This window comes from Lontra canadensis, unplaced genomic scaffold, assembly GCF_010015895.1.
Source record: "Lontra canadensis isolate GAN:19392208 unplaced genomic scaffold, GSC_riverotter_1.0 scaffold51, whole genome shotgun sequence".
In the NCBI taxonomy this organism is placed as follows: domain Eukaryota; kingdom Metazoa; phylum Chordata; class Mammalia; order Carnivora; family Mustelidae; genus Lontra; species Lontra canadensis.
Window position 1 is genome coordinate 4,915,066 of NW_022631045.1, and position 15,674 is coordinate 4,930,739.

The following is a 15,674-nucleotide window of genomic DNA, read 5'->3' on the forward strand; positions in this document are numbered from 1 at the left end:
GTTCCCTCACCAGAGTCAGGCAGGTCACTTCCTTCTGGGAAGTACCACGAGAACAGCCTATTAATGATCATATGTTTACCGTTCGATTTGAGCACATCTGATTTCACTCTTCTTTAGAAATTAGGGGTGGAAAATTCCTTCTTAGGTGTCTGTGATTCCTGGCTCTCACTCAGTGACAGCCTGGAGGCAGAGGGGACCAGAAACTGGACAATGACAATGAGCTCCAGAGATAGAAAAGCTGTTTCTGTGACTTGACTCCCTTCCTATAGGAACTTCCTCTTGGGCATGGGTGGGTCACAGATTAGCGCTTAACATTTCCTGGGTGCTGAGATGACATCAGTTTTGGTGAAGGGGAAAGCACCCACAACTGTTCAGAGTCTGGTATGAGTGATATTCAGCATGAGTCATGGGAACCTTCAGAGGGTCCCACCAGGGGGCAGAGAGGGCGTGAGTGGGGAGCTCTTCATGACCTCTGCTTCTCAGAGCCTTTAATTCGTACTACTTAAATGAAAATGCTGGTCAGGGGTTCTAGACTTCAAGGCATAGTCTTAAAGCTAATCTTGAACACCCTAAATCAACTCCAAAGATATGGGAGAATAAGCAAGGGAGGTGCTCTGATGACGAAAGAAGGATCAGGTGACTTGGGTCAGAGCTAAGCTCCACATAGAGAATTCTGAGAGGGAATGGCAGACCGAAGAAGAATCTGAAGCAAAAAAAGATTCGATAGAAAACTAAAGGCCAAGGGAAACAAAAGCAGGATCTCCAATCTGGACCAAGGTGAGCTAATAGATTCAAATGGAAGAAAAAGCGAGAACCTCTGCTCCAGAGTAGTCTACCGCTGGGAAAAAACCTACATCTGGCCAACTCGTTCCACAATGCATTCCATATGGATTAAGTCCTGCTGGCTTGACACTCATTTCAAGATCAAAGGACATTTCTAAAAATATGCTTTCTTTAAAGCTGATGCTTGATGAATAAACAGAATAGGCAAGAAGTCTCCAGGCCTTTTTGATAGCACATTGTCTCAGCACAGAGACCCATTTCCTCCCGAGGCTGTCAAGGCCAAGAGGCACACAGCATCCTCAGGGAAGGTGAAGTATGGAACTGGGGCCAACACGGCTCCCAGCCGAGATAAGATCAGACAGTGCACACACAGTCTGGCCCTATTCCTGCAGCCCAGCAGATGTGTCTGTCCCAGCTGCTGCAGAGGAAAGAGGAAGACAGCAGGCATGGGAACACTGCTCCCGCCAGGCAGCCAAGAGGAAGGAATGGGCCACAGCCGTTGGCTCAAACTGCAGCCCACTCTCTTATCTCAAAATCCTGCATCCTTAACATACTCACTTCTAAGATGTGGAAGGCAAGGCCCATTTCTTTTCCAAGTCAGCTGCTCAAGAAAGAATTTACTATAGACTGCCGGCATGATCCCAAGGGCATGGAATTTAAAGGAAGGGCTTAACATTTTTAACGAACACATTCTCCAGACCAGGTACCGTGCTCAGCACTTTACGATCATAATTTCGTGTAATCCTCACCACAACCTTGTCAGGCAGCTATCAGTTTCCCCTTTTCCTGATGTGTCAGTGACGGGAGGATCAGAACAGTCTTGGGTCACAGGGTGGCAGAGTCTGTAGGACTCCAAAGGCCAGAGTTTTTCCATGCCTTGATATCATGCTGGGATGCAGGGCAAAGGCACAGTCCAGCTGACTAAGCGGGGAGGCAGGGAAGGCAAGTGGTCCTTGAGCCTTCTCAGAGGTAGTGTGCAGTGTCCTCGGGCCTGGGAAGTCTCAGGACGCTCGACCCCCGAGGATGCCCATGCTACCAACCTGTTCCTCCAGCCCACGTATTGCCGCCCACGTGGGGCATGTTGTCTGGGTCCTCCTTCCCGTGTTTGGGGGAGCTCACGTCTTCACCGCTGTCTCTGTTGATTGTTATCTACAAATGAAGGATTGAGACATTATCACTCTCTCATGTCCAACACCAGAAACTGCAAGGAGAGAAAGAAGAATTCTTTTCTCCTAAGCCCTTAAGGTAAGTTCTAACTTCAGACCACAGGACACAGTAGATGCTGTTGGTGTCTGGCCAAAGACTTTTATCAGGTTTAACATCCATTTAATTGGGAAGGAGACATTTAATTTTTTAAAAAATTCCTTAAAAAGAGAAGAAACTGGACTGAGTTACAGTTTCAGAATTTTCCTGGTGCAGAACATGCCTCCAGGATCTACACAAGGAACAATACCTACCAGAAGCAGGGAGAGTGGATCTCACCAGAGACCGACACCCTCCAGATGGTTTAGAAGGATCACTGTCCAGCTGTTCCAGACAAGTAAGAGGATATATGTTTACCTATTTAATTTTCGAAGAAATCCCACTCTCCTGAGAAATACTTTGTATAAAATATATGGAAAAGAAAAATAGAAAATGTATCTATGTATGCTTCAGTGACATAGCTATACATAGAGACACGAAAGACGGCTTATTTATTTTCCAGACCCTCTGTAATTTTATTATGGTATTTTGTAGCTTTCTTAATTCAGCTTTACTTTAGAACTGGATTTACTGTTCCTGTAATGGCAAACAGAATAAGCCGCATTTTAGCCTCCTCTGTGAAAGCATCTGGCTCACTGGTCATTAATTGCATTCGGCAGAGATTCACCAAAAGGACTGGTAATCACCCAAGAATTCCAGCCCTACTAAGTGACTCCAGTAGATGTCATTTACAATAAAAAGAACTCAAAGCAGTCTCACTTCATGAATCCTAAGAGCCGGCTGTCAACTGTAATGATTTTCAGGGCAGACCAGATCAAATATTCCTTTATTTGTCCAATAACACTTAGAGAAGACACACTGGCAGGACATCATGTGAAGTACCGCGAGGCCTACGAAAGCCACTGGGGATTGGTCACTGCTCTCTAACTGTGAAGGGCAGAGCCGGGGGCTTGCAAATGGACCCAAAGCCTGATGCCAGATCACTCTTAGAGCTGACCCACTCCTTGTTCGTGCCTGAACTTACATTCTAGGTGTTGGATTAATGAAGGTAGGCAAGTAATTTGGAGTCTTTGCAAATAAATGGCTATTAAGAATGAATTCAACATAACTTCCTTTGTCTCTGCCCAGACTAGTTAATTTCAGTAGTTACAACATCATAAAGAGATCTCTGCCAATAGCTTTGGCAACACTAACAGAGTTCTGGCCACAATTTTAGCATACTTCAAGACAAGTTAGCTATCAGGACATGACAATTGATATGAATTCCTCACATATAATCATGGCTAAAAATGGGTCAAAATAAGTATTTTCTCCTTTTAAAAATTAAACTATGCAGAATAGCTAGAAATATCTAGAGAACAAATAAATATTTTTAAAAAACTTTCCTAGAACTTGTCCTCATTTTCTAACTTGTCCAAAGGTAATATAACAGATAAGCAGTAAATTAAAATACATATATTGGCTATAAGAATTCTAGACCAGCACTAACCGATAAAACTTTCTGTGTTGATGGAAATGTTTACATCTGCGGTGTCTAATATGGTAGCTATTAGTCCAATGTGGCTACTGAGTACTTGAGGATCTGAATTTTAAATTTTAATTAAAATTAAATTTCATATATAAATTTAAGTTTAAAATTTAAATAACCACATGTGGGTAGTGGTTATTTTACTGGACAGCCCAGCACAAGGACAAGCTTGTTTCAGCCCAGTACATACTGTTTGGAGCTCTCTGTAGCATCTTACAGATGTTCTCCATGAGAAATGACAAAAACAAGGAACATTTAAGAACTGGGGTAGGGGGCGCCTGGGTGGCTCAGTGGGTTAAGCCTCTGCCTTTGGCTCGGGTCATGATCTCAGGGTCCTGGGATCGAGCCCTGCATCGGCTCTCTGCTCAGCGGGGAGCCTGCTTCCCCCTCTCTCTCTGTCTGCCTCTCCACCTACTTGTGATCTCTATCAAATAAATAAATTTAAAAAATCTTTAAAAAAAAAAGAAGAACTGGGGTAGGGTTTTATTCTGTTGCTAATTTAAGAAATTTATATAAAATTTATAACTAGAGTCCAACCAGTTTTTTTAAACAAATATAATGGAACTTAAATATAGAGATATATTTACTATAATAAGAATATAAGCTTTTTAAAAGAAGCATTTATTACAACAATACCATCACTGCTCAAAACACTTCTGGACTGCTTCTGGAAGGATCTACAGAGTCCCGTAGACAGTGAAAGATTCTTTAATATCTTTAATGGTGGCAACTATGTGTTAAAACTAAATTTGATTTTTAATAAATAGCCAGAGGACAGAGTTGATGTCTGGTGTAAAATATCTGCTAACTTGTTATGTACTCCTTAGCAAGTTAATTAACTTTGCTAGCCCTCAACTTTCTCATCAGGAACTAAGGGGGTTGGACTAAATGATTTCCACCATCCCACCTAGTGTCAGGATGCTCTGATTCCAAATCTGGTATATACCGTGATCAAGCTAGGGTTTTAGTCAAAACCAGGTACGCTTATACAATAATGAGACTAGTTTACTCATAAAAGCTGTGACTCTTCTTTAGGCCAATTCTAAAAGATGAAGTTCCAAAAATGGTCTGAGCAATGACAGCATTATTTCAATAACCATTCTAAGCATCATTCCTCACCTAGGGGTGCGTGCATGTGTATGCACATGCGCGCTCATGTGCGTGTGTATGTGTGCGTGCATGTGTGTGTATATTCAGGTACATTGTTTAAAAATAAATAAAAGAACTTCAGAAGAAAAACAGAAAGTAAATTCTATGTGTCTAGTCACTTTATTTTAATCGAAAATTAGTTATCTTCTTTAGACATTTCCTACAATCCAGATATTCTGGTGTAAGCAAAGAGCCTTTTAAGAACAAATACTAAGGAGCGCCTGGGTTGCTCAGTCGATAAGCGTCTGCCTTCGGCTCAGCTCATGATCCCAGAGTCCTGGGATCGAGCCCCACATCGGGCTCCCTGCTTGGCAGGAAGCCTGCTTCTCCCTCTCCCACTCCCCCTGCTTGTATTCCCTCTCTTGCTGTGTCTCTCTATTAAATTAAAAAAAAAAAAAAAGAACAAATACTAAAAATGATGGCGTAAGACAAAAGAAAAAGCCCCTCAAATTGCCCCTTTCAGTGACTTCTGAAATCACGCTCTTGGAGCTGCGAAGACAGCTGTAATGGGCCAACAGGGAGGCAGAAAATTGGCTATGAAACCTCTGGGCAGAAAGGAACTGGAATGTTCTTTGCCGCCTGTGTCTTCCCAGGCCATCTGCTGGGAAAGGGCATTGGTTACATTGCCAACAACAAGGCAGCCATGGACTAATCCCAAGTGGGAATCTAGAGGTGTTTCAAAATTGACAAATTCTTGACAAAAACAATCACCAGCCCAAACCTGATTTATTCCAGAGAAATATATACCACAAAATCCCGCGACTCTTACTTGAAAAAAAAAAAAAAAAAGGCATTTTGGAGGTTTATCTAATTTTGTGTCATTTTATGAATGCCATTATACTCACAGGAATATATTTCTCTAGCGCATCTGCCAAAGGGTTTTTCAAAGGCATTTTGGGGAATCTCCTACATGAACTAATAACAGTTCATAAAAGGCTCAAGTCAGGAAGTCTAAGACAATCCAAACCAGGAGAGAAACTGAAACAGATATTAGGGAAGGCCTATCATTCCAGGAAGCTTGTTTCCTGGGGACAGACAGACATGAGCCACTGGTCATTCTGAAAGTTGATAAACCGCTGAACACTTTGAAGTATGTGTTGAGGATTTGGAATGCATTTCCTTTGAGGGTTGGTTTCACCTAGAAAGAATTTAAGTGAATCATTCCAATTATTGAAATCGACACTACTATATTCATTTAAACAGATCAAAATTTTCCCCATGCCACAACTATCATGGACCCTTACAAAAAAAATTTTTTTTAAAGATTTTATCTACTTATTTGACAGAGAGAGAGAGAGATCACAAGTAGGCAGAGAGAGGGGGGAAGCAGGCTCCCTGCTGAGCAGAGAGCCTGATGTGGGGCTCAATCCCAGGACCCTGGGATCAAGACCTGAGCTGAAGGCAGAGGCTTAACCCCCTGAGCCATGCAGATGCGCCCCCTTACAAAATTTCTTTAAAGATTTTTAAATTTATTTTGGGAGGCAGGAGTAGAGGGAGAGAGTCTTAAGCAGACTCCGGGCTGTGTGATGCCTGACAAGGGGCTCGATCCCATGACCCTGAGATCAGGACCCTGAGATCACCACCTAGGCCAAAACCAGGAGCTGGACACATAACCAAATGAACCATCCAGGCACCCCAGATCCTTACAACTTTTGGTGCAAATTGATGTATGTGCTGAGACCTTGATGTGTTTCTCGCAGCTGACACATCTACTTCCTTTTAGGTAAGGGTACTGAAATTCTAAGAACCATAATCCTAAGAACCATAATCCCAGAAATCCGCTTACATATGAATTAAAATGGAAACAAACAAACAAACATGGAACTTGTAAAATATACCTCATAAAAATGTTCCGGAGTAAAGCAACCCAAAGTCAGAGCTGGGAAGGGACATGACTCACTAAAACCTTGTAATTCTGGGCAAGGCTTATGTATTTTAGGCTCCTCCTCAAGTTCAGGATTTTTAAAAACCATCAATAAAATGATATAAATAGCCAGAATATAATCCTGGAAGAAAAGTTAGCTCTTGGAGGTAGGACGGGACAACAGAGCTGATTCTCATTTTCCAGCTGGAGACTAGGTGTGGTCCAGCAGATATTTCTAGCTGCCTACCCAACATCCACACCCTCTTTCTTCTTCTTCTTCTTTTTTTAAAGGATTTTATTTATTTGAGAGAGAGAGAGAATGAGAGAGGGAGAAAGTGCACAAGGGAGGGGAGGAACATAGGGAGAGGAAGAAGCAGGTTCCCAGCGAGCAGGGAGCCTGATGCGGGGCTCGATCCCAGGAGCCTGGGGTTGTGACCTGAGCCAAAGGCAGAAGCTTCACTGAAAGCCACCCAGGCACCCCTGCCTCTTTCTTCTTCCTAAACGGAAGTCAGATGAATCATTGTTGAATGGAATTAAGCACAGCAATCCCACTGCTCTCTGCCCGTGACTAGTTTAGGGAAAGGGGATGTGACCTGAGATGGGAGAGAAGGGCCGTGAGGAGGTTTCTGGGAAGAGAAGAGCTCTCTTGCTGCTCTGGGAGGACCTCCCTGCTCTCCCCTGTGACACACATACACTCACTGCCTTAGGAAACACGGGGATGTGATGCACGGAGCTACGGCCTCCATCTGGTAACCATGTGGCAATGAGACAAAGGTGGTGGATGGAAGGATGGAGGAGCTTATCTCCGGGATGGCACAGTGCAGCTGCTGAACCAGCCCGGGAGTCACTTCACTCTGGTCTTCCACATAAGCAAATAATAAACGTCCAGATAGTTCAAGCTACCGTCAGTTTCTGCTACCGGGTGCCAACTGCATGCAGACTAATAAACCCATGTGTTGAAGGATGAATGACAGGCAGCAGGGCAGAAGCTACTGTCCTGACCTTTTGGAGCAGGTCCTATTTCTAACAAGAAGACATTCTTTGCATTTTTGGACATCAAAATTGTTATAATAATACCAGCACAGAAATCCTATTTATTATGGTTGCCTACAATTTTCTTGATTGGTTAGCGGGCAATGGAATGGATTTATTCATTCTCTTATCCAAACATTTCTGCATATGGTTATGGTACATCTGCTACTCACTGGGAAACAGAGATACATAAAACAGGATCTTTGCTTCTAGAAAGATACCGTATAAAGGGGAACAAAGTCACAGTATAGGGTGACACAGGCCATAATAAGGTACTGAACATACCTGCCTCAAACATATTACTGTCTGAGGTCACTCTAACTCACAGATTAGAAATGTCTTTCCTAGACAATGGAAGTCACATCAGTATGTCCCTAAGAATGATGGTCTTTCATATGAAGACAGCTGTGTTTAAAAAAAAAAGCTGACTCTCACCCAGTTTTCATAAATAACACGTAGCTTCTATAATGAGATGCATGACAAAAATGCCTTTGTCCTTGGGTACCTTCTATGTGTTCCGATTTCAATTTCTGGCAAATCGTCAAGTGTGCAACTCATCTTCAGGTCTTCCCTGGCTGATGGCAACATCGGCTTTCAAATACTCCATGGCCTCCTGCCCTCTTTATTTATTTATCTTTTTAAAGATTTTATTTATTTATTTGACAGAGAGCGATCACAAGTAGGCAGAGAGGCAGGCAGAGAGAGGGAGAAGCAGGCTCCCCGCTGAGCAGAGAGCCTGAGGCGGGCCTTGATACCAGGACCCTGGGATCATGACCTGAGCCGAAAGCAGAGGCTTTAACCCACTGAGCCACCCAGGCGCCCCCTCCTGCCCTCTTTAATCCCTCTTCATTTTTACAAAGCAGGGAAGGATCTGATTTGTGATCATGAATATTAAAAAAATTACACCATAGTGGATATTCATTTCACACTAAAATTAACCCCAAAGGGCATTCACATTCTAAGTGCCTTTCACACAAACTGAGAAATCAGGTCTTTCCTTTGTTTGAAAGTCTAGGAATGAGCAAGCTGGCAGAGGCGGCAGTTGGAGAGGATGGGTCAGGGGATGGGGAGGGGGTGTACTAGGTCTTATCCCTGGTCCTGAAGACAAATGCCTGTTGGGGTGATTGTCATATTACATGTAAGAAGCAGAACAGGTGGTAAGAGCTCTTGCTCTGATGGAGTGGATGGACTCTTCTGGCATAGAAAGCGTTCCTATCCTTTCTCGTGGGCTTCTCTTCATGTCAACCAGCACTCCCTCTTCTCCTGACTTTGGGCTAGACTCTTTGCCCACCTCCCCAGACAACCAACTCTGTCTCACCTTCCTCCTTTCTGCTTGAATACTCCTAGAATGTACGTGTATTTTGCTTCCTGGCACAGCGATGTGCTTGGTAAGTATTTTTAAAACATCTGAAATGATAAATCTAAAACACCTCCCTTCCTCTATCTGATAGGACGTTCTGGAACACATACCTATATACATCCTCTGTTATTTCTTTATTTGAGTTTACAGCTTCTGACAAAGAACTTTCTCACTGAAATGACTCTCTTCCTAAGTCTACTATTATGCAACAAAAATACCCCGCTAGATTAAAAGAAAGGACATTTTAAAGATTTCACCGACGTGGGCTAAAATGGGGGGCAAAGTATCAGTTTATTATTTTACTTTGCATTTCGTTATCTGACAGCAGTAGCTGGCACAGCGCCTGAGACATATATCCTTAAACATCATAGATGCTTAATAAATATGTTAAATGAACATGTGGGAGACTGCTCGCAACAGAATCTGAGTTTAACTCTCTGTGTACAAACCTCTCCACAATAAGCGGTCGGTTGTGTGTCTGCTAGACTCTTCCTGGCTCTCTCCTGCCGGCCCATGTTGCTGTGGCAACCAGCATAGCAGGGCCCAGCCGCTGGGCAGCAGAGGCCATCTCCTAACAGAGTCAGGGAACACATGGCCCTCTTGGCTCTGCGTGCTCTTACATCCTGACCCTGCTCCTCCCTCCGCTTGACTCTGATCCCTGTGAGGCCTCAGCTCAGTTTCTGGCTGGACCTTTCACTTGGCCTGGGAGGACTCCCTCCCGTGGCCTCTGAGTCTGTGGTAGTGGCCTCCTTGCTCTCCCACCCAGATAGAGCTCTTGGAATGGCTATCCGAAATCAAATTACAAGGCTGCAGAATCCGTCCAGAACAACCTGTTACTTTCCCTAGAGTATTTATTTCTCTCTTTCTTCTACTTCAGTTCAAACAGAAACAAAAGATGAAGGAGACTTCTGGAAAACGTGAGACTATGGAAGAGAGAGGATGGGATCAAGGGGATAAAGGCTGCAATTACAAAGAAATCTTTAAGGGAAACCAAATGTTACCACCGTTGTGTAGGTGAGTGTCAAAAACACATGTTAAGAAACCACAAATAATTGGCATGGCCGCAGCTGACTGGCACGGAAACACGTCCTTCTTGCTGCCACTTGCGAGCACATTCTACAGCGTTCCCCCAGAAACAGCTGCTAATTAAATTCAGGCCGTGGGGGTTGGGGGGGGGCAAACCAGCAGGTCATTATATATTCTATCCTTTCTATTTTTGCCTCTTTAATCTTCCAGGAGCTCTCAAAAGGTTAACATCCAACAACACTAGAGTCAACTGAAGCCTGGCCATCAGGCTTCCACAGTCAAGGAAAAGGTTACCTCAACTACAGAAAAGTGTGTGCAAATGCTTCGGTTCTGGTCTATATGAGGGAGCCCTGGGGAGAGATAGCTACCACTATGTACTTTTATCATAATTGCCACGAAACCATCTCGCATGATGTTTCCTGGCCAGGGGATTTCAGTCTTAGACTGAACTTTTGTGTTCTAAGACACCAAACCTATTTGGTGATTTTTAAAGCTATTGTGCTTTCTGGGTCAACAGAATTATCCAAGGGGTTGTGTGACTAAGGAAAAGGAAGGAAGGTACAAAAGCCAGCTATGCTACTAGAGTGGGTGGAAGCAATACATGCTTTTAGTATGACCCAGGTTCTAAAAATTCTCGGAAACACAGATTGCAGTCCAACGCAAATGCCCTTTCTTCTGGTAATCCATACAGCGGTTGGGTCCTCCTCTGAGATTATAATAATGTTTGTAACACATTGCCTACTGATGTTTACCCTGCGCTTCCTGAACCGTTTCCTCAGGCACACGGAGTTCGGGTAGAACCCGAGCTGTAACATCCGGCAGCGTGGTCTTCCTTTGCTTCCAACAGGACCCACTGTTCTCACACACTTTTGACAGCTACTCTGGGTCAAAGGTAGTAATCCGAGAATGCAAAATAATGGCATAAAGAGAGGTCAGGGAGAGAGACGCTAGATGCCCTGTGCATGCATGCGTGTGCGTGTGCGCACACACAGACACACAGACACACACACACACAGCTGAAGATAGAGTGGTGTGTTGCTTACAGCTGAACACTTAGGGTTTGGTGCTCTCTGGCTCACGGCGTCAAGGGAGTGCTCCCAGCTGCTATGCTGGCTCAAGTGGGCTGAGAGTGTACGTGGGCAAAACACACATGCTAAGTGACTGTGATGGACACTTATTATAGTACATTCATGTATGTGTACATGTTTAAAAGAAAATGTTTCTTTGTGTGATAAATAGCATTGCAGTGAACGCGTGAATCCCCACAGGGGGCGTGTTGGAATACGTGGCCAGAGAGGCACACAGTACCGATTCTAGGCTGCAAACACCCAGAGGGCAGGGCTAGGTCACAGCATCTTCGTGCCACCTTTATGCACACATGAAATGACCATAGACGCTCATTTCAAAGCAGCAGGATGGCTCCAGGATATTTAGGAAGGCACAAGGATATCTAGGATACCTAGGAACCAGGTAACTGCTCTCCTGGGACTTGAGGAGGCAAGCGGCAAAGCGGGAACTCTGGGGCAGGAAAAAAGAATACTACTGGATCTTGCTTTTTGCAAAACATTCTTTTAACTTGTGCCTACTATGTGAGCAACATTAAGACCACTGAACACAAATGGGTAAAACTTTCTAATGAAATTTGGGCAGAGCTGTATGACACAAATTATGTCCTGTATCATGGATACTAAGCTACATAGTAATTACATACAAACAAATGATTCCTAATAATGACTATAATTTATTATGGGCTTATATAATCAGACCCAAGTGAGTTTGTCATCTTCTCCTTTGTGTTAGTTTTCTTTTTTTTTTTTTTTTTTAAGATTTTATTTATTTATTTGTCAGAGAGAGAGAGAGCACAGGCAGACAGAGTGGCAGGCAGAAGCAGAGGGAGAAGCAGGCTCCCTGCTGAGCAGGAAGCCCGATGTGGGACTTGATCCCAGGACGCTGGGATCATGACCTGAGCCGAAGGCAGCCGCTTAACCAACTGAGCCACCCAGGTGTCCCAGTTTTCTTGTTTTTTTTTCAATGGTTTCCATTTACACCCCAAAACTTATACTCCCCCAAAGACAAAAGCCCCGGATGCCGTTCCAGCAAGTTCCCTCTGCGCTTGCCTCCCGAGGTTCCCTCTCTCCCTACACCTCGCTCTGCAGCTGGGATCTGAGGATTCCCCCAGCAGCTCCAGTTCTTGTGAAGCCTGGAGGTCAAGGGCAAGAGGCAGCATGAAGTTGTGTGTGTTTCCAAGAGTGACATGACAGGGTCATAGGCAATGAAGGGGATCACCCAGAAGGGGAGAGGAGAGATCACACTCCACAGGGACTCTGACCTGGGGCCTCGGGGGGTGAACTGGGGTGAGTGCGAGGGGGCAGCCAGTCCTTCCTCTCTGCCCTCCCAGGGTTGGTACTGTCTTCTATTCATGACACTAATTCTTCTTGACACTTAGGAATGTTTTCCTGTCGCTCTCCTTCTGCTGACATCACTGTATTCCTGGTCCCCACACAGCATGGAGTTCTATATGCAGTCATGTCAGGTTGCTTAACAGAACTCTGGTTTTAAGAAGTATATTTATAACCTGCTTTTGACTTACTTTGACAGGTTTTAACGTCATTTCTGGGGGATGAGTCAGTTTAATGTAGAGAGTAAGTTTAAAGCTGAGGCATGCCTAAGAGAGATTTTATAAAAGAAAGGTGCCTTCGAGGAGATGAGTGGTGTCTTAGGGGATGGGGGTGCACTACCAAGGGAGTGCAGGCTCCAAGGTGAACTGGAATTTCAGCCCCGTGGGGCTCCAAACTCACTGTGTGACACTCAGCAAGTCATTTTAACCTTTCTGGGCGTTAGTCCTCTCATCTTCAAAACGAAAAACCAGATGAAATTCTTTCTAGCTCTACGTTTTTTACTTGGGCCCTTATCTACATTTATCTCTGTTATAGTTGACGAGAAATATAAGCTGTCACCAGGGATCAATTTGACTAAAACCAGAGTTAAGTGTAAAGAATATTTTGATAGAGTCACATAAACGCTTGGCTTTTCTTCAGATGGGTTCACTAAGATTTTTTAAATTGAAAAATAAATGTTTTTTGAGAGGCAGCTTGATGTCATGGAAAAACCATTTTACTGGGAATTAGGAGGGTGGCTTTTGACCCTGGTTCTGGCTCTAATGGGCAAAATGGTTTTGGCTAAAATTACTTATTTTCTCTTCGCTTTCTTCACCCAGAAAATGAGGGGGTGACTAGCAGAAATGTAATCCAAGTACACTACGTGGTTCTTCTGGTTGATAACATTTTAGAGAGTGTCATATGGAACCTGAATGTTGGTCTAACCAGAATGCCAGCACAAATTTGCGGGGTTCTGGGGGGGGAGCATGTATCATAAAACAGGGATAGAGAGGTACAGACTGTGGGTCATGGAGCAGGGATGGGAAAGTGTAAGGGTGTTACCCTTGAACTCCCATGGTTGAAGTGAAGAGATAATACTTAGAATGGAAAATAAAGAAGAAACAGAAATACGTAATTGAGAGATAATAGGGGCAAAAAAATAAATTGGCAAAAGGAGTTGAAAGTGTTTGTCCAAGCCATTTTTTGTAACAAGTCTTTTGAAATTAAAAAAAAAAAAAATTACTCATTTGAGAAAGAGAGAGAGCGGGCAACGGATAGAGGGGCAGAGGGAGAGGGAGAGACAGCATCAGGCAGACTCCCTCTTGAGTGCAAAGCCCAACACAGGGCTTGATCTCACAACCCTAAGATCACCGCCTAAGCTGAAACCCAGAGTCGGACATGTAATGGCACCACCGTGATGCTCCAAAAGTCTTTTGAATTTAAATTTAAAACCATATATAACTTAGATGAACCTTCAATTGCTTCCCTTTCATCCTTTCCTGTCAGACAGCATCCTTGCCTCTAGTAGTTTTCAGCAAGCACAGACCGTGAGCTGGGCCCTCTGCAAGATGCTAAGGATGCAAAGACTCATGACTCAGTCCTGTACTCTGGGGAGTTTTCATCGGCTTGTAGGAGGAGGTAGGTCTGTTTTCACTAGTCAGTGCAGAGAGTGGGTGGAGTGCCAGGCCAGGGGTAAGCACAGTGTGTCAGTGGGATATACTGGAATGGCTCCTAAGGCTGGGCGTCAGGACAGCCTGGGAAAGTTTCAGGGAAAGTTTCCTGGAAGAGGAAATGCCCAAGAAGAATCCCAAAGGAAGCCTAAGAGTTGCTCAGTACAGAAGGCTGGAGATTTCAGGCAGAAAGGATAGCAGTTGGGGTGCTGAATTGAAAATAAGGGAGTTAAGTGATAGTTGACATGGGGAGCTCTTTGTCTGTGCTCACACAGCTCCTGCTACAACACCCGGAACAATCTACCCGTGTAAATACATACTCACTGAGGCTGGTGACGATGGAAACACCCCATCGTAGAGCCCACCCCTGCTGCCAGGTCGAAGTAGAATACACTAATCACTGGCCCATCTGGAAGAGCTGCATTCTGGAAGCTTCTATCTTATTTCAGAAACACGAGATTAGAATACATTGTCTGAGAATACGGGAGTAGCTTGAAGTTGAAGGAAAGCAGAAGCTGTATGAAAGTCATTCTGGAGAGAGGCTGAAAAGACTTTTTTTTCATCTCAAAAGAATTTTAAAATTTCCAAATATGTTCCTTTAAATGGAAGTTTTGTGAGTATAACCATCTGTGTGGAGATTAAATATTAGAAATGTCAGTTGTGGACGAGAAGATAAGGAGGCTGGATTAGTGAAATCTCCAGCTTTAATTTGGGACAAACTGCAAGTTATCTGCACAGGAAGGGAGCCATCCTAAAATGCTACCTTCTAGAAGTTGCTCCTGAATTTCCCAAAGGATGCTTTTATTCCTCTGGACTCTCACAGTCCTTCTCCACACTGTCCTCTGTGCCCTAACAGTCCCACAACCCGTGTATGCCTATCTACCTCCTTGGGCACCATACAGGCAAAAGCTGACAGCCCGTAGCGTAATTGTACAGTGTATCTTTCAATATGTGTTTGCAAACTTTGAAATGGTTCTGTAATCAAGAGGAAATATTATCTGTGTTCTATAAATTGGCCTGATACATGCTGAGGCACACTCTCATGGCAGGACGTGAGGTATCTCTGTAAGAACAAAGGCTTTCCAGAAACAGCAACATAACAAATGGGTGGGCCATGGCTTGGGAAGCGACCTGCTCTTTACGTGGGCCACACTGCGGCTCTGTTTTACAATTTCAAGAGTCTGAGGTAGTCTAGTAAAGAAAATTCAAGGAAATCTAACAACTCCCTCCCCCATGCTCCTATTCTTCTGAGATACAAAAGACAGATAATTATCTAAATTGTTTCTCAATATGAACAAAATGGAGAAGTGACCTTTGCGTCTGTGACAGAGTCTATTCACGTCACGGTGTTTAGCAAAAGCAAAGCCATGTCCAGGCTTGGAGAATGCTCACAGGAGCCAACTTCCGTTCTCCCTCATGTTACACAGACCATAAATAAATAGGCACAGTTTAACAGGCAGCCAGACCCAAATGGCTCATACTCACCCTTGGGGAGTGATAAAATTCTCCTGCTGGTAGACTTACATAAACTAAGACGCAGTGAAAATTTTAAGGATACTCCCTTTGCTCAATAAACCTGAATTTTTAAACTTGAAAGATGGCTTGACTATGAGGGAAAAATAAATCAATCCGGCAAGAAAAAGCAATCATTCTAAGTGTTGGTAGATTAACTGAAACATAG

At 43.8% G+C, this 15,674-nt stretch overlaps 1 protein-coding gene across 1 annotated transcript in view; it reads right to left on the reverse strand.

The window, feature by feature from the left end:
* The window catches only part of VWA8 (von Willebrand factor A domain containing 8), a 329,596-nt gene that overhangs the window by 44,808 nt on the left and 269,114 nt on the right, over window positions 1–15,674 (reverse strand). The window contains exon 38 of the mRNA XM_032873943.1: window positions 1,824–1,932. Coding sequence (XP_032729834.1) covers window positions 1,824–1,932 — 109 coding nt within the window. The remainder of the gene's footprint in view (window positions 1–1,823; window positions 1,933–15,674) is intronic.